Genomic DNA, 20,360 nt, shown 5'->3' with positions numbered 1-20,360 from the left:
AATATTTAAAGGTCTAGTTGTAAGGAGGATGTGTTTTGAGATTGGTATGAACTATGACTTTGTTCAGATGAAAAGGTTCTTATGGGGTCATTGAAGATTATTGCTTGTTCAAGTAATCAAGCACATCCTGCTTTGTGATTTGTGCCCATTCATCAGGAATTTGACCTCTATTTATAAATTGTAGCTGATATTTTTCTTCCAGCTTTGTTCTGAAGTGAGAGATAAACCATTTCCAGTATGGCTGGGTGGATGTGTCTGGGGTGATGCTCCATGTGGCATAATCCCCTCCTGCCTGCCGATAGTTCTTATATGGGATTTTCCAATCATCTCTCAAAACAAGCAAACAATCACTTGCTACTAAACTAGTACAACAATCAATGACAAAGTGGTCTGTTCTATACCACTTGCCTCCACTGACAGCCTGAGGACGATGAAATGGAACACTGTGGTCTCCATCATGTTTAGGAATTGTGTTTGTACATATTGCTTTACAGAAGGGACACTGTTTCCAGCAGCCACAGAGATGTTCAGAAAGGATTTTCTCAATTTCAGGAACCAACTCATCTATAGGCATACTGAAAAAATTCTGTTCCACTTTCTTCATTTGGGGATCCAAAGCTGCACTCATGGCTTCTCTGAGAAACTCCATATCTTTTATCTCCTGGTGCTCAATGCTTATCAAGTCTTTTCGTGAAAATTTCAAATTGTTTCCCAGGTGATCACAGAACAAATCCAGCCACCCAGATGCAGTGCTACTTGTATCTTTCCCTACTGGTATGGATTCATGAATGGCAAAGAGGATGACGCTCTTGATGCTCTCTAAACTTATTTTGAAAAGAGTCTTTATTTTATTATCTCTGTTGTCTAAACAGTACCTTTTGGTATGGTTTCCAATGTAAGTCTTAAAAAATGATTCTGGATTGTGAATGTAATTCAAATAATTGTCAAATGTTTCTTCTTCTGCTAGAGAGATGAGAATGTGTTTCTCAAGGTTAGCCCTGTTTCCATTAAATGCAGGGATGGTAGTTCTTATCTCCCCAGCTATCTTAGGGACCATTATCTCCAAGATGGTTTTGGAAATAGCAGGAGTAAGCTTGTTCCACAGAAAGTCAACAAAAGATGTGATGGAGGTTGCACCTTGGCAGGAGATCTTGAAACTCATGAAAAAATCATCTTTCTTGCCTTCTAGATAGTTTACAGGGTCATTTGCTCTCCTGAATGCCCTGTGCATTTCCTTAAAATGCTTTGATGCTTTTTTAAATAAACATGAAGATAATTCAATGTTGTATATGCTGGTAAATACATAGCTTTTGTTAGTGGGTGCAGATTTCACTTCATCTTCTATTATTCTCAAGATTTTGTGAAAGTCATTTGGATTATAATCACGTTTTTGACTTAAAATGCTGTTAATACATTTATTAAATTTTGAAAAAATGTTTTCAGTCACCGTATTAATGGATATTTTATCACGCATGTCTAAATCTTTTTTTGAAATCCAATTTCCAATTTGCTCAGAGACCTTGCCCAAAAGACTTGTCACCCTATATCTCTTGACATGTACTTCAAAATTTATTTCAAACTCCTCTTCAGTATTTTTCTTTAGATTTTCCACTATGTTTTTCTCTTTTTTGAAATAATCCAAAAGGATGTTTTCAGCATCTACATCAATGTTAGGCTCTGTAGCTGGAGGGAGATTTGAGGACACTTCATAGACCCATTTTACCCAAAGTTGATTGAATTTATCACGTAAATCTTTATCACTCAATTCTTTATCTTTTACATGTAAAGCCAAGTTTCGGCTCCTCTCCAATAATTCATTTTCATACTCACTCTTTTTCTGTTCTAGTTTTTCTTGATGTTTTTTGAGACTAATAAGCTCATGGGCTTTACTTTTGGTGTCTGAAGTAAGTGACTCTTTAAGAATTAGAAGCTTATTTTCAAAATTGGCTTTCCATTGGACAAGTGTATCACCCTCTGGGTCTTCAGTAAAATACTTGTCAAGTTCTTGCTTGATGGTTTCATATTTCTCTGCAACTGGATACTCAACTATGTTTGCCGTAAGTGTCAGAATTGTTCCATTCTGAATCTGATTCTTCAGCTTGTTCTGCAATTCTAGAATATAACTCCTGAGTTCCCAGGTCCAGCAGTTATACATGGTTTCCAGTTTGCTCATGGCCATGACCTCTCGGGTGTTCCTGAAACTGAAAATGAAGTTCTCACTTACCAGGGCTTTCCACAAATCGTGAACTCTGAATTTTACATCTGATATATTCATGAGGCTTCCCCTGGATTCCTGCTTGGCCATCAAAAGAATTCTACTTTTCAGTTCCTGGACATTGTGGCTATAGCGAGGATTGGGAGGGGCCATAGGGGGATTGCCCTCCCAGAGGTGAGCAAAGTAGTACACGTGAGTATTGACATCAAACTTGATGACATCACTGAAGCAAGTTACATCTGAGCACTCTTCTTGTTCAGCAGCAATTGCTGACATTTCATCTAGTCTCTGCTCTAACTGCCTTCGTCCTTCCATGGTTTGGTCGTTAGCAGTAACTTCTCCAACATTCTGATGGATGAATATGCAAGTTGGAGAAATTTTCACTTTCTTCATCCTCAGAAAGGCTTGGACAGCTATCTGTAGGATATCTTGTATTTCTGATGGATTCTCCCCAAATATATTGATCAGAGTCAAGTTTGCAAGACCAATGACAAAGGTGGCTAACTCATTGTCCCAATTCTGGGACTTCTTGCTGAGTTCTGGGGCCCGAAGTCCTTCTGTGTCTACAACCAGCACAAAATGAAAGCCAAGTTTCTCAATGGATGTCTCGTCTACCTTCAGGAGCTGCATGTAGGCCCCCTTGGTACACCTGCCTGCACTTACAGTGAACTGCAGCCCAAAAAGAGCATTCAGAAGGGTGGACTTCCCAGAGCTCTGCAGGCCAAGGACAGAGAGAACAAAGAGCCGTTTGTCTCCAAGTTTCTCAGAGAGCTTGTCAAAAACCGCTGCCACCCATTTTAGGGGCACATAGGAAGCATCTCCATCCATCAGCTCTATGGGGACACCAGCTATCATCAGGTCTGCAGCAATTTGGGGAAGGGAGAGAAAAAGTGTGTCTTTCTTGGAGAAAGTTTCTTCCAGAGCTTCATAGATCTGGCCAACCTCTCTAAGAAATTGCTCAATTCCCAAGGTACAGTTATTGATCTCAGTAGAGATGCATTCCATTTGATTTGTGCAGAGTTTCAAGGAGTTGGTATTTTGAGATTTTTGCTTTTCTGTTTGTACATTTGACCACATGTGTGTTAGTTTTTCATGCAGGTTTTGCAAATGCTCTCTAGTCAGGCTATCTAAAAACACACTCAGCCATTGCAAGAAGTAGAGTGAAGTGTGAGTTTCTGAATATATGTAGAGAATTTGCAGAACAGATCGCATTACATATTTGAGAGGAAAAACTGTTTCCAACTGTTGTCGCCGTATTCTTTGTTTTTCTGTCTTAATCTCACTCTTGTGTTGTTCAATGCTTCGATTCCCCTTCTCTCTCAGATGATAAAGTTCTTTGTCCTTCCTACACCACTGGTGCCACAGTTGTCCTTGAAGCGGTAGGAAGGTTTCCTTCACCTCAGACAACTCTGTTTCTCTTAAAAGAGCCATTATAATCTGTGCCATTTCTTTGCCCTCCTTACAATCTTTCTGGTCTTCATCAATAAGAAATCCTTGCTGGCGAGCAATTTGAGAACAGTCATCTAGGCTGAGAGCTGTGTCAGAGAGCTCTAGCAAACGTCTGATGGTAGTTGTGAGCTCCTCTGTCAATTCTGCCTCATTTCTATACCTCAGGCCAATTTTCACTCTTCTACCAGAACTACTGGGTTTGGATTTTTCTTTGTCATCAAGTAAGCAGATCAGAGGTCTTGATGATTGCCACAGGTCACAGACTATTTTTTTGTTTTCTTCATTTTCATCAGAAGCAGACATGAGAACCACAATGAGAGAAGAGACCTCCTACAGGAAGGTGAGCTGCCTTTTATGTTCCTTTGCATCTCCATGAAGATTCATGAAGGTCACACAGTTGTCAAACCTGTCCTCCTCTTCCCCACCAGGGCAGAACCAGCAGATTTCCACCACACCCCCCATCAAGAGGCAGTTCTTGCTGCTTTCTCTGCAGTGTCGGTGGAAAAACACATCATGTTTATGTTCACTGAGAAGACAGTTCATGATCTGAGATTTGGAAGCAGACAGACCATTGCCAACTCTAAGGAAGGACACAATTGGGGTGGAGATGTGACACATCTGCTGATTCTTGAAACTCTTCTTTCCTTGTGGTAATTTCTTTGCTTGCTGCCAACTTCTCCTAATTTGTCTGAGAGACCAGAGAGAGAATTCAATTTGAGAAGTGCAGGGATTTGGCACCAGGAGGGGCAGGGCAAATTGACAAATGGAAAGTTTGGTCAAAATATATTGTCTGGCAAAATCATCTGCACAGTGAAAGATGGCCATCTGAATATCCATGGGGTGAATGTGGGGCTTGGACTCAGTGGTCAAAGTATTAGTGAGATTATCATCATCTTCAAAAAAGTCTTCATATGGATTAATAGCTTCCTTTTCCTGATTAGAGGCACTTGGAGAGACCTGATGTTCTATGTTTCCATCACCTTTGAAGACCTGGTATCTCAGTCCATAATCCAGCATCAGTAGCTTCTGAAGGAAATAAAAGGGAAGTTCCTGTTCAGATTTGGGCTGGGTGTTGCACACAGAAGAATTGTAGATCAGATGGAAGTCAGGTCTACCCATCCTTTTTGGGTAGTAATATTCTAGGCCAAGACGCTGGAGTAAGTCCAGGAAAGCTCCATTTTTTATTACTTCACGTGTATTATTTATATTAGTTTCTGGTTCACAAGGCTGTTTCTTTTCATCGAGAAGACTTTGCAGCTCTCTTTTGACCTCATCCATTTTCACAGAAGAAATAGTAGCTTGATAATCTCCATCAATGAGTAGACTTAAGTCTCTTTCTAAGTTTTCCCAATCATGATCTGCCCCAAATTTAGTGAGGACATGCACAACTTCTTTAGAAAATAATTGTCCCATTTTTTTTCTCATAAACTTCATGCGTTGTGTCTTCACTTCTGAAGAAATAACTGTGAGCCCAGCTGTGGCTCTCAGACCTGTGAGCACCAGGAATGCATGTGCCCTGTAGCTAGAAATATGTTTGAGGTGCTGGTATTTCTTGAAGGCACTTTGCATTTTATCCAATAAGAAATTCAACTCATTATGTCCCAGGAGATTCTGAAAAATATTGTATTCCACCTGATATCCTGCACCAACTGCAATGGAAAGGAGCAAGAGTTGTACGTCCGGCTGCTCTGTTGCTTGCAAGTGATTCAAGAAGCTACTGAGAGCCACACTGACATCATATGTGGTCTTTATTTGAGCTTCTTCTATTTCTGGTGACTCAGATTTGAAATTCACTTCCAAGAATTTATCCTGGGTTTCCTTTAAGATTTTAATGAATTCAGAAAACTGGGAAATTTTGATTTGCTCTTGTTCTGACTCTGACTGGCTGAGCCACTGCATGATGGGGTGAGCCTGAGGAAAGTTTTCCACTTTATAGATGTGAGGATATAGAAGGCTGCAAAACTGAGTTTTAATAAATTTGATTTTATAAGTGAAATACATTTTTAAAAAGTTGATGGTATTGAGTAGAAAGGTCTGCAGAACCCTATCTGTGAGGCAGAGGTTAATCCACAGGTCATCATCTTTTGTTTTTTGTCTCAGTGTTTGCATGAAATTTATCAGTTTTTGAAGCTTTTCTTCAGGATCAGACACCTCCCAGGACTTCACTGCATCTAGGAAAACTCTAATTTCTTGCCTAACACACAGTAATTCCTCTCCTTCCTGGATCTCGGCAGTGAGGCCAGTCAGAGCAATGTAATTGTCTTTCAGGCAATTAGCCACCTTAAAGGGATCCTTAAAATCACTTCTGTGGCTGGAGAGGATGATGTCCCAAATGGGCACCAGCTGGAATCCCCGATCAATGACACACCAGGTTTGATTGCTGGCAACAAGGCCAGCTTTCCATTGATCAAGGTCGTCTGCTTCTGGTGGTCCACCTGTCTTGGACACAGATAATTGGAATTTGGTTTGGGGATTTTGGAAAGTTTTGTTCTCAGTATCTGCTTTTAAATGTGAGTCTGACTCATTCACGCCTGAAGCAACATTCACTCCAAAGCCACTGTAGCTGCCTTTTATGTAAATATCCAGGGTCTCTATTGCCTGTTGCTTTATATCAACCAGCTGATCACTTTGGAACCCCTTTGAGACAACCTTCCACCAGTAGATTCCTCCCAGGTGCAGAGGGCCTTGGTTAGCATGAGAGCCAAACCTGTGGAAGAATTTTTCAGTCCAGTGTCTCAGCAACTGGGATTCCTCTGGGTCTGTAATCTGATCCAGGAGGTCTTCAAGACATTTCAATTCCTGAAAAGCAGCATTGGACAACTGGAGTTGATCAACGGGGAAGTGGCAGGATGCCATGGGAACATAAATGAACTTTGTTGAGCAGAAATAAGAGCACTCAGAATTTGCTTGTTGAGTTTCCTTGGATTCTGAATATTTGCTTTTGTTTAGATCAGTTTCTAAACTAAATCCCCAACTTTTACCCTTGGCTGAAGTAGTTAAATTGAAGCCTAATTTCTCCATAGACTGGGTGAACATGACTTCTGCTTGAGAAGATGTAAATTCTTCAGTTTCCATCCGTGTGCCCTGCTGAGGTCCAAGGAGTGAGAACTCCTTGGGGACACTGAGTAGCTCCTCTCTTCTCTGCATCAGATCCTTGTGGTGGCAGGTTTTGTATATTCCCTGCAGGGCCAGCCCTCCAGACACCCATCTTACCAGATCTCTATCTGATAGATTTTGCCTGTGGGCCAGTATCTGCTCCTTGGCATTGAGTTGTCTCTGCATGATTTCTATGACTTCCTTGAGGGGCTTTTCAGGCACTGGCCAGTACTCTTCAGGGATCTCCATGGCTTGCCTCAGCTCTGCTTCTTTTTTCCTCACTTCCTCTTCCTGTCTCTGTTTCCCTTCTACTAGGAAGTTTCCCAGATCCTGCAGCAATTGTTCAGCCTGCTTCTGCTTTCGGTTCATCCTCTCCACTTGTGACTCCTGTAACTCTAGAAGACTATGTGAGTAGGACAGGTCAAGCAGCTTCTCCAGGGCCCTTTTCTCCCATGAATATCGTTCATGGAATTTCAGCTTCTGGAGGTCTTCTTTTTTTAATGATTGTAATGCCTGGGCACAAGTCACACCCAGATCCTGCTGCAGCTTGGGCAACCAGTACTCAACATCCAGTCCCACTTCTTTCAGCATCTCTTGGAGATCTTGCCTCCTTTTGCCTCTGAGCAAAGGCTCATCAGGGTTCTTCTCTGTTGTGTCCATGACTGTATGAAAAATAGACTCAGTTAGTCTTAACTGTGTCCTGAGCTTCAAAAGTGTCAGCCACATGATGAAAAGCATGAATATATTAGTAAAGCTAGTCTCCAAGGCTTTCTCATCCCCTGTTTTACCTGCTCTAAAACACATTTTTTTATCATGATCTTTATGTGTATGTTCTAGACATCACTGAGGATTTTGTCAATATAGACTCTTTTTAAAATTGCCATGGTGAATTGCAACTTAATAGCCTGATTTGGGCACTTACTACACAAACTGAATTGCATGAAAATTATGAGACAGAGGCATAGAGTTTGGAATATCCATGAGTTTCTAATGTTGATGCTTATTTTTTTAAACTAAAGCAGTATCACCATTATGTTTCTTCTATTATTTTTCTTTGAATCACTTAATTCCTACCACTCTGTCAATTCTTCTTAGGTTATTTAATGCTTGTTTGTTCTCTTGTTCTTTAAAATGAGCTTCTAACATGATTTATACTTCTAAATCACTACTTATGTTTCATCTTCACTGAATTAATATTATCTGCATGAAGAGTTATTTATATATAGATGTCATTCTAATCTATGTACAGAGTTTTCTGTCTTTTCCTCAATCCAGGGTTGAATTAGTGTCTTGCATCCACTCCACCTTCAGTGCATATTCTTGGATGTCAGATGAGATATAGTTTCCTTTCTTCTGATTTTATACATTATTCAGGTTTTTATTCCTCCTATAATTCCTTTACCAATAAGTGGCACTAGATACTTGCTCAATGGATATCCCATATTTTTATATTCCTATGAATATGAATTTATTACACCATGTCTTTTCAATTTATCTTCTTAAATCTCTTTTTTAGTTAAATTTTTTAATTTTTAAAATTTTTATTGGATATTATAATTATACATAATAGTGGGAGTCATTATGCCATATTCAAACATGCACATAAGAGAATTTGATCAATCTCATTCTGCAGTGCCTTCCTTTCCTTTCCCACCCTTACATCCTCTGATCCACTTGATCTACATGACTGATCTCCCTTCTATTATTGTTATGCTTATTAGTTCAATTAGTATAATATGTAAAGTTGGGTTTTTTCATCGTGTAACCATACACAGTATAGTATATTTTGATAGGTTTTGTTCTTCAGTACTTCTGCATGTCATTTCATCTTCCAATCCTTTAATCCCTATCATCTTTTCTGTTTCTCTTCCTTCTATTTTCATGAGATCCCTATTTTTATTAATTTCCTTTATTTCTCTCTAGCTTCTCCAATGAAAGAAAACATTCAATTTTTTTTTCTTTCTAGGACTGGCTTAATACCTCTAGTATGATGTTCTCGTTTCATCCTTTTACTAGGAAATGACATAACTTCATTGTTATTTATGGCTGAATAAAAATCCATTGTGTATATACCACATTTTCTTTATCTTTTTTTCTGTTGACATATGCCTTGGCTGATTTAATAACTTGGTTATTATGAATTTCATGGAGATAAGTATTGACATGCATGTATCATTCTAGTATGATGATTTTAGTTATTTTGGATAATGTGAAAGGTGTTGTATAGTGAGGTCATATAGTTGTTTCATTCCTACACTTTGGAAGAATCTCCATACTGCTTTCTACAGGTGATGTGCCAATATGCAGTTTAAAGAATAATGTATGAATGTACCTTATTTTATATCACATTCTTACAAGCATTTATTCTTATTTCCATGCTTGATGTTAAAACTCCCTTTATTCTTCTTTCTTTTTACTCCCTACACTCTGTGTTTTAGATTTTTCTTTCACTTGTCTTGGATTAATAATCTTCTCATCTGCTGTGGTTTGAATGTTTGTACCCTACACAATTCTTTGAAATTTGCCAATTAGCAGTATTAAGAGGTGGTATCCTTAAGAGGTGATTACAGCATGAAGACTATTCCCTTGTGGATGGGAAAACTCCATTTTAAAGGATAATTTCATCCCCCTTTGGCCTTTTTTGTCCTTCTTCTTTCCATTTGTGTTAACACAATAAGAAGGTTCTGTTCAGATGTCTGTGCCCTGATCTTGAACATTCCAGCCTCCAGAACTGTGAGTCAATGTGTAATAGGGTTACTTTCAAGTCACTGGGGTCAAATTTATGCTTCAAATATAAACCTGTTGCCTGACTACCAGTGGCTTATTTTAAAACTGACATTTTTCTTTCTTCTCCTCTTTTCTTTCTTTTCCTCCCAATCTGTGATAGGAAGCAGGAGTATTCCTGTCCTAACCCAATATCTTCCCTTTTCCTCATTATCCAGAAGAACAAAGATACTCTGGACTCAAAACTGGAACAACAGATTGTTTAAGGATATAACTTATTAGATCTACTGATAGCAATACTTGGGAAACATCCCTCATGTATCTTTATTTAAAAAATCCTCTATTCCCCCTGACAGTTAGAATGGTTGCCTATGTGATGTGAGTCTCTTGCATTTATCCTTTACTAACAAAGCAATAAAACCTTTCTTTTTTCTCAAAACTTAGTCTTTGTTATTGGATCAGCACCATGGACAAGACAAGGATGGTTTAGAAGTATATAAAATGGCTTGATTAACCTGCCACCCTGCTTACATTGGCACCTTTACTGCAGAGCTTCTGATGAGCGTGGGGTCAGTAGTAACTTGGTATATTCTCACCACTCAGAATATGTTGCTAAATTTAAGAGGTTTAATAAAAGCAGAGTTCATGACTTCCTATAAGGAGACTTTGAGCACTAGTTTGTGAGAGAATTGGGAGACCATGTCAATATTCAGGGATCTGAGCCATGTTTCTGTACTAGAGTACATATATAAAACTGGCAATGCATTGGTCTTCAAAATTATTTGGAGAGTAACATCATTTGTGGACATGGGAACTGTATATTCTTAGTTATGTGGTAATCCTGAAAAATTATCAGGTAGGTTCACTCCTATTAATAAATAAAATAGGAGTTTTGAGCCATAGCACCAATGCTGTAGCCTGGAAATTTGTTGCCCACCCTCTTCCTGGTGTTCATAGCTCCCATTCCTGAATACATTTTTAAGTATTGATAAATACCTACAAACTACCAGAGGTGAGTTCTGTTTGCATTTCTGGGAGATTAAGCAGGTGTCAGCTAGAAAGCCATTATTAAAGGGGCATGCAACACATCCTCCTATTCTTTGTGTAGCTGCCACCAAATAATACTGGCTAACTATTGGCCATTGAGAGATAACATAGACCACACATGAGATGACTAATGTAAACATAATTTACCCAAATGACAGTCCTTTTAATTTCACCACGTGCCTGGTAAGAAATACAGATGGAACTTAGTACAAAACAGTAAATCACAAGAATTCAATAAGATGATCTTTCCACTTTATGTAGCTGTTCCCAAGATAGCTCCCATTCTAGAAGAGCTTGGTACTCCATTTGGAATATTCCATTATATACTAGATACTTTTAACCCCTTTTATAGCTGAGATATATCTCCTGACAGTCAACATCCATTTTTCTTTACATGAAAAGACTGACAATGGACCTTTATGCTGTTACCACAGAAATATCTCCATAACCCCACTGTTTGCCATGATAAGGCAATGTACCCAATTTTGACTTTCACTGATTAAAATGTTTACATAATGCTAGATTGAATGTTTTTCAGTATGCACTGAAGCTGTTCCCTGCTTTTGACTCCTTTGTAAGGGAAAGGGTGGGCCATAATCACCAATAAAATACAGGACCCTGGTTTATTGATGAAATGATTGTGTTTTCTGGTCAGATAAGACAAAGATTTACTAGAGGCTGTAATAGGCGAAGTTCTGTCACTTCCACTTTCCAACACAGGAAAGCAAGCTCACGAATTTGTGGGGCAACTGGAGGGCTTTCCACATTTACCTTGCTCAACTGTGACCCCTATATCATTTATGTAGTAGGGCTTTCATATATAAATAGACTGTCCAATATCTTGAAGTATTTAATCAGGCCAAGCAAACAGGAAGATAGGAACAAGCCCTTGAAACATAGACACATGGAAGCTTGCTGAGATTTCTGTCCATGTGTCTCCAGATGACTTTGAATGGGGCCTATGGAGGCAAATTAAGGAACATAAGATGTCTGTTGCATTCTGACTACACATATAGATGGAAGCACAGAAACATTATACCCCGTTTGAAACATAATAGTGTGCTATTTATGCTGCCCTTGTTGCTACAGAGCCTATCACCAGAGAACTACCAGTCAAGGTCATTCTGCTGGCAAAGATAAGCCTGCTGGAGGAAGCCAGAACAGAAAAATTACCAATTGGCTACATTGGACATTAAAGCCTGAAAGTCAAAAGATTATGTGAGCAGCTGGGACACACACATGGGACTGTTCATAAAAATGTCTGATGTTATTGCTGAATGTCAAAAATGTCTTACCTGCTTTCAGCAATACCCATGATGACTTAATTCCACTGAGGGGCATAGCAACAGAGTTAATGTCACTTTTCAGAAATTGCAGATAAACTACCTTGGGCCTCTCCAATTATCAGATGGAGAAAAACAAGCTTTAAATTGTGTGGTCAGTAATGGACATCATGCAAGCCTTACTCATCAATAAAGCCAACCAAAATTCATGTATTAAAAATGTTATCTGCCTTAGTTCCATTCATGGCACACCACAGGTAACTGAAACAGTTCAAAGAACTCATTTCACAGACCATGGCATATATCAGTGGGCTCAAGTTCAGGACACATTATAGTTTTTCCACCTGCCATACAATTCAATAGGAGCTGAATTAATTGGAATAATTTCCTACTCAAAGAAGGCTTCAAGACTGACAATAACTCTATGCAACAATGGATTGCTTGTTTGTCTGAGGCATTCAACACATTAAATAAGAAACCCCAATATCAGCAGCCTGTGGCCACTTCTATGTTAATTTGCCCATGACCAACCAGCATTGCTGTTGCCAAAAGCTTGTTACCAGGCCCTGGTTTATTGATGAAATGATTGTGTGTTTTCTGGTCAGATAAGACAAAGATTGAACTAGAGGCTGTAATAGGTGAAGTTCTGGCACTTCCACTTCCCAACACAGGAAAGCAAGCTCACGAATTTGTTGGGCAATTGGAGGGTTTTCCAGAAATGGCAGATAAACTACCTTGTAGAATAAAAGAATGTATTCACAAAACATCTGAGGAAATTCATCTCTACAGTGGGAGGACAACCTGTCCTATATATTTCTCCTTATCCCTGATGACAACCCAATAAGGAGGAAAATTGTTTATTGCTTTTCTAGCAAAGGAGAAACATAGAGGAATTCAGTCCCCAAGGCTGTGATTCTGTCCATCAGCAGGAACAGGGGGCTTTCATAGAGGTGATTCAGTGAAAATAAGATCAGGAAAGAGAGATCAGAAAGGAGAAGATCAGGGAGAATTTTAGGGAAATAAGATCAGAGAGGAGAAGATCAGGTTAGGGGAAAGAAGTTTGGGAAAAAGAAAATAAAATGAGGGATATAGTCAAAGCATCAAGTGAACCCCTGTTAAGCTGCCATGACAGATAAAGGACATGTCCATTGAACATTTTCTTAGCTGGCATCAGGCACAAGTAACAACTTACTTTTTTCAGCTCCTCAAGATATTACAACAAATACAAAGAGAATGAGTTGGCCATGAAACATACAAGTAAGTCTTGGTCTGGTTGTTTTCCTTACTGACCCCATAAGGGGAGGGACAACAATTTACAAATAATATTTACTATTTGGGGAAACTGGCCTTCACAATTACCGATGGTATTACTTTGAGGAGTCATCACATGAGGAACACTTTATATCAGTTTATGCATTTATATAGTCCAGAGGTGTCTTATTCTTTCTATACTTTTGAAGTAAAAGCATGTAGATTGGCCTTGTACATTGCCTAGGCAAGGCAATCATGCAGGCTACATTACCAACAGATCATACAGTGGTCTGTACACTCTATCATAGAGCTAATTTTCCATTATTGGTGCCTAGTAAACATTTTTCAAACTTGTTAGCAAACAAGTTAGCAACAAATATCTTAATAAGTTAGTAACAAATATTCTATTGCTGGACTGGGCAACAGAAGCTCCATATTGTGCCTCCAAATTGACTATTGGATCTGCTTAGAGTTCCCTGTGAATATGGCAAAAAGGCTTCCTTGGGTAGCCTAACCTACAAATGAGGTGAGATGGACTTGCTATCTTAATTACTTTAACATGCTTGCTGACAGATTCTTCCACTTTGTACTATTATAAAAAATGAATGAAATGTGTCTCCAGAGCTCGGTCCCAAGGACCTCACAGAAGACATGGGGTGGTATAAAATTGTGAGGGACACTAAAAGGAGCTTGTCAGGCACTGAAGGGGTGATGGGTTGGGGCAAACACCAGGTAGTTCCTAGAAAAGCTTTTTATTCCAGGGAGTGAGATAAGATGGATTCCAGAGAATATGATAACAAAGGGCCAGGAGAGGGGAGCTGGCTACTTCCCCTGTCTCTTATCTTTAGGTAGGGATCAAAACAGAATGACTTTGATTGCAGAGTAAAAGAATGTATTCACAAAACATGTGAGGAAATCCATCTCTACAGTGGGGACACAACCTGACCTATATATTCCTCCTGCTTGTAGGCATGGTTTGGCCTCCCATTTTGTCCTAATCTGCCACTGCCAAGGAGCAGATGAGTAACAAAAATGCCCAAATCCTCTCCATTAAGTCCTCCAAGTTCTTTCTTTTGGATCACTAAACAGATCCTAGGGCACTGGTAGTCTTAGGGTTGAATACTGAAAATGCACTCCAGTTTAATAAACTGCTTTTTATATTTGTTAAATTGACAATTGACTTAATAGGTTAAACTCCAATGTCTTCAGCAAATTTACCTACTAAGACAGGGAATTCCATTTTAGAAGCATGTACCTCATTCATGGATTGCAAGAAACATCTGGGCAGCTTGCCTGGCAAGTGTACGTAAGGGTCTGGTCACACTCACACCTTGAACTACAGCCTCCACCCCTTGGTGTTTGAGGCCTTCTGAGCCACCTAAGAAGGAATGTCTACACCATTGGTGAAATGGTGAGAAGGAATCTCTCTATATAACACATTTTATTAATCCCAAATATTTCTCAAGTATGATTTTTGCTTTAAACAATAGCATTTTTTTTAAATGGAAAAAAAACCTCACCCATGATCACTTTATTTTGAACATATAATTCGTATTCTCTTGTGAACTCACTTTTTGATTCTGCATGCTTAAATAATATATTTTTGCTTTGTCTCACTAAAAGCTTTTGATTTTCTCTAAGATTCTCTCTTTCTTTCTCTCTAAAATAATCAAACTTGTAATTCAAGATTTGCTGTCCCAAGTCCTTGAGAGAGAAATATTCTATCTGGCCTCAACTGAGAATTTACAGACTGCTTAAAGCTGTATCTTATATTATTTTTGTATTTAAAACTAGGGAATAATCACTCTAAGCTATTTTTTTTTAGTTTCTTTATGTTTATATGTTTACATATTGTTTATTTACATGGTATCAAACTAGCTTATAGATAAGTAGGCACATAACTTAAAACTGTAAGTTAGCCCAAATGAACTTCTGAACTTGACCGTAAATCTATGACAAATAAATTAATTTGAACACATTTTTGTGGCCTCTTAATCCACTGGGATAGAATTTGTCTCTACATATTTAAGATATAAAGTTTAATGCTTTCTATATCCATGGGTAGTCTAAAGATTACATTCAAAATGAGTTTATATGGTGTTCTCATAGGCAAGGTATTTCACTTCCATCTTAAAATATCTCTCAAAACTATTAAATAAATTTTGTGCTATGTTTGATATTCTTAGACTAGTTTTCTTCAATGAAATGTAGAATCTTTTCAGTAAAAAAATATTGATTATATCTTTCAAAAATAAGTATAGACCTCTCTTTCTAATATTTTATTGTACCTTTTTTGTTTGTTTTTGTTTCAAGGTTTACAATATTAATTTTATTATTGGTTCTTTCTACTTATCCATGATAGTAGAATCCAGTTTGATATGATTATACAAGCATGGAATATATCTCATTCTAGTTAGGAACCCATTCTTATAGCAGTATGTATTGGCAAATTTAACTGTGATGTTTTCTTATAGGTACCTCACAAAATAATGTCAGATTCATTCTGCTGTCTTTTCTTGTCCTATCCCCCTTCTTCCCTTCATTTCTCATTGTCTAACCTACTGAATTTCTATTAAGAATCACTTTATGACATTTGCCAGTAAGTGGATGAATCTGGAGACTATCCTACTAAGTGAAATAAGCCAATACCAAAAAGCCAAAGGTTGGATACAGGATTTATAATATTTTAAATGTAATTTTTTCTTTGTGTTTAATTACCTAGAGGCCTAGGATATTGCTTTGATGTTTGATTAATGCATAAATTCTAAAGGTAACTTATATTTTTTGAATGTTTTTATAGGTTGGCTCCAAAAGTTAAGCAATGACTTATTTGCTTTTAGAAAAGTTTACAAAGAAGATGACATAAAGGATAAAATTTTATTTTTTATGAAGATTATTTCCTATGTTTCCTGGTAAATTTGTTAGCTTTTGATTGCTTAAAAAAATGAAGTGTTATACGAGTTAGGATTTATTAAAATATTTATTTTTTCTAGTCTTTTTGGATCATAACTCTGGTAAAAGAGCCACTATTTTATAATGAGGTGATATGTCTCATTAATACAAACACTCAAAAGCTTTAAATATCTCATAGGCTTCTATTTCTGGTCAAAAAAGGCTGTGACACATCTTTCTGATGCTAAGAAGTTGACCCTGTCTAAGAAGACGTATTTATCACTAGAATTGCAAAGGGATAGCCACATGAAAGAGCTCTTTCTCATCCAGGAGAGGAGGAAAAGGGCAAAGCATGAAGAAAGATCAAAAGCTCAGAACACAGACCAGGACACAACTACCTATCTTTCTTTAAGAATCTCACAAAACCTCTGCTGAGGATGCAGAGAGACAGAGTTCTTTTCTTCATCCGAAATACAGATATTCCACAGAGAAGCACTTTCCTGAAATTCAGGAAGTCTTTGACAAGGATCCAGCATACTATGAGTTTTACTTCAACAAAAGAGTGAGGCAACACATCCATGGATCGAAGCAGAGCCTCAAAGGATGATAAAACAATTATCGAGAAGCAGGCAACCAAAATTGCAGATCTGAAAAGGCATGTGTAGTTCCTTGTGGCTCAGAGTGAAAGATTAAGGAAAGAAAATAAACAATTAAAGCCTGAAAAATCCAGACTTCTAAAAGGTCCATTAGATAGGGAGCTGGATGTAGATGCTGATTTTGTAGAAAAGTCAGAGTTATGGAACTTGCCATCACATTCAGACACTACTACAGCTTCTTTAACTTGGCAGAAATTTGTCATGTGTGGTCTCTGAAGTCTCAGTTCCTCTAGCCTATGTTCAGCTGAGTTTAGAACTTCATTATAGAGATTATTATTAATGATAGAGATATATTTTAATTCTTGGAGAAAATAAAAAGCCTCATCCAATCCACAGTGGTTCAGTGTTGGGATTTTTCCTCAATGCCTAGCCACGCCCTTTACAAAAAAAATTCAAATAGTTACTTAAACAATTACAACTCACACCAGTCAACAATAACAACAACAAAAAAAGGTTATCCTGCCATTTGCAACATGGGTGAAACTGGAGGATATTATGCTGAATGAAATAAGACCATTATTAAAAGAAAAAATACTGTGTGACCTTACTTTAAGGAAAGTCTGAAAAAGTCAAGTTTAGCACAGAATTGTGGTCATCAGGGGCTTTGTTGGGGTGTGAAAAAATGCAGATATATTTGTCAAAGGGAAAAATGATTTAATCATACTTAATGTATAATTTATCCAGATCTTCTGACAGAATGGTGACTAGGCTTAATAACAACAGTGTGAACTTGAGATTGTTAACAGAGTACATCTTGAATGTTATCACCACATTAAATTTAAGTATATGAGGAAATTGACATAAAAAATAAACCCTGAGCATGAGGAAGAATCTCATTTCCAGAGTAATTACATGATAATTTCAAAAGGTACAGTTTTCTACAAAAATTTAAAAGCTTGTTAAAAATAAGAAAATATGGACCATTCACAGAAAAAAATAACAGATTATTTGGGTATGAAAATTATTAAATTTACTAAGCAAAAATTTTAAACAAATTGGCTTAAATAAGCTCTAAGAGGTAAAGGAAATTATGAAAAAATCAGTGAAAGGAAACCAGAATAATGATGTCTCCTAAAATAGTGAATATCAATATAAGAGCACTAAGTTATAAATTGGACTAAACCAAAATTCTGGAGCTAAAAATGACAACTTAAATAGATTCACTAAAAATGTCAAAAGTAGAGTTAAGAAAACAGAAGAAAGAATCAGAGAACTTCAATGATGAATGCTGAAAATGGTCTGTAGAAGATAAAACTGTCTATACATTCTTGGCAATAATATGAAATGAGGCAACTGTAATAGAAAATAGTGTGTCAGTTACTTAAAATGTTTAATATTGAATTATGATATAGACTAGGAATTCTACTTGTAGATGTACACTCTAAAAATTTGAAACAGGTGTTCAAATAATTGACACAAATGTCATGGCAGCACTTTCAAAAGTCACCAAAAGGATGGAAATAATTCAAATACTTATTAATTTGTGATGTATAAATAAATTGAGGTACTTCCATACAATGGAACAAAATCAGTCATAGGAAGTAGTTCTGATGTAGCCATATGTGATTGAACCTTCAAAACATTATGCTAAGTGAAAGAAGCCAGAGAGAATAAGTAAAATACTTTCTTTATGAAAATATTCAGAAGGTAGATCCATAGAGCCTTAGGACAGATTGGTGGTTGTCAAGGTCCAGAGGAGGTGGGAATACAGAATGATTTCTTAATGAGTATGGAGTTGTTTTTTTATGTTGATGAAAATATAATGGGACTTAATAGAAGTGGTTGTTCCAGAACATTATATATGTATTAAATGACACTGAACTGTAAGATTTCAAATGGTTATGTGAATTTCTTCTTAACAAAATTAAAAATTAGATTTCCAATAAAATAAAGCATATGAAAAAGAAAAATATTACAACTCAAAAATCCATCATGTCAAGTATGGTTGCGCACACCTGTAATCTCAGGTAGGCTGAGGCAGGAGGATTTTGAGCTAGAAGACAGCCTCAGCCACTTAGCAAGGCCCTAATTAACTCAGCAAGACCCTGTCTCTAAATAAAATACAAAAAAGGGATGTGGCCCAGTGGTTAAGTGACCCTAGTTTCAATCCCTGGTACCAAAAAATTACTTCTTCATTATTTAATTATATTTTTACTATGTTTATGCTCTTTGTATTATTATTATTATCATTATTATTATCATTATTAAGTTTTGTTATCATATTTTGTACTGGGGATTGAACCCAAGGAGGGTTGATTGCTAAGCTACATCCCAGCCCATTTATGAAAAATAATTTGGTTTTGAGACAGTCTGGCTAAAGTTGCTGAGAATGGCCTTGAATTTTAGACCCCCCTGCCTCAGCCTCCAGGTTTTTTGGGATTACAGGAGTGTGCCAACACACCCAGTTAATTTATGCTCTTAAATACAATTTTGTCCCTTCTATATATATAATGTTGTGTTGCTGTGCATCTTTTCCCAATTTTCAGTTGGAGCTGGTAAAACTTAAATTTGCCCACAGAGATACATTCATGTAATGTAAATGAGTGAATGCCATAAACCAGAAATTTTCTTTTCCTGAAGCTGGTTGCTAACCATATACCACACACCATTGATTATAATCTTTCATGATCTGGTCTGTTTCCCTTAGACCACTGACTGTGATCCCAGAGAGCAGCCTTTGTCTTATTCAGTTTTCAGTTCTGAGGAGAGAACAAAGTGCCTGGCAAAGACCATGCACTTGCAAGAACTGGTCAAAAATTTTGTTCTACAAGCTTTTCCATCTATGGGTTTCTGTCTATGGGTTTCTGTGGTTTCTTTCTATATCTGCTCTCAGTTGAAATTCACTTGGAAAAAATTCATCTTTATTCTGAATCAACTAAGTAATTTTGTCTACACAATTCCTACATGCCCCCAACCTGGAAGAGCAATAAGAGCCCAATGATATGAGAAGCTATCTCTAGCTGGGACTAAAAGGCAATCAGAATTGTGGGACATAGAGAGGGAACATCAGTGGCAGCTGTGATTATCGATCTCTTCCTGCTGGGGATTCTCTTTGATTCTCCCAAAAGTTAATTATCAGCTGAAGAGGGATATTTCTTTCTAGGGCCCATTGGGCCTTGCTAAATACAACATTTTGTTTTGGGCTGAAAATCAGATATTTACATGATAAAAGCAATGGTAGAGCATTAGTCTAGCATGTGCAAGGTCCTACGTTTGATCTCTAGCAATATGAAAATAAAACAAACCAAGATATAAGAGAGCTACATAGATATAGAAAATATGAACTACATAGGAAATATAGAAAATATTACTTTTCATTCATTACATTTTCAATTATCATTAAGTGAAAATGCCGTTCAAGTTTTTTTTATTTTTCTCACTTTTGTCCAAGCAAACTATAAGTATTTATAAGGCCTGATTTTTGTGTGCTATAATAATAAAATTCCAGAGTTGTGTTAAAAGTGATATTGAAGTTTTTCTTAATATGCAAATAACAAATAACTAATGATGAGAATTTTTGGGTTTCATAGATGATTCAAGTGTTTTAAATATTTAACTTAATGAAGCGACAGAAATGAAGCAATAGGCCCAGATATTAGAACCCCTTTGTTGCCTGAGTGGGTTCCTTGCTCACTGGCAGGTCAGGAGTAAATGGGGATTTTGATGAAAGCATTGCTGAAAGTGAGCATCTCCTCTTTTTTAGGTAAATCTCTGAGTATATCCTGCTTCTGGGCTTGATCATCAATC

At 37.3% G+C, this 20,360-nt stretch overlaps 1 protein-coding gene and 1 pseudogene across 1 annotated transcript; one reads left to right on the top strand and one right to left on the bottom strand.

Moving 5' to 3' along the window:
• Positions 1-97: 97 nt before the first annotated feature.
• On the bottom strand, positions 98-7,420 carry LOC101976151 (interferon-induced very large GTPase 1-like). Its single transcript, XM_013366308.3, is given in 1 exon segment — positions 98-7,420. A coding segment is annotated over 1 exon segment (7,323 nt).
• A 6,894-nt stretch (positions 7,421-14,314) lies between these two features.
• On the top strand, positions 14,315-16,829 carry LOC101976990 (nuclear receptor-binding factor 2 pseudogene; annotated as a pseudogene).
• The last annotated feature ends 3,531 nt before the right edge of the window (positions 16,830-20,360 follow it).

The sequence above is a fragment of the Ictidomys tridecemlineatus genome, chromosome 4, assembly GCF_052094955.1.
Source record: "Ictidomys tridecemlineatus isolate mIctTri1 chromosome 4, mIctTri1.hap1, whole genome shotgun sequence".
NCBI classification, from domain to species: domain Eukaryota; kingdom Metazoa; phylum Chordata; class Mammalia; order Rodentia; family Sciuridae; genus Ictidomys; species Ictidomys tridecemlineatus.
The sequence above is the reverse complement of the archived record's forward strand: the minus strand, read 5'-3'. Positions and strand labels throughout refer to the sequence as shown.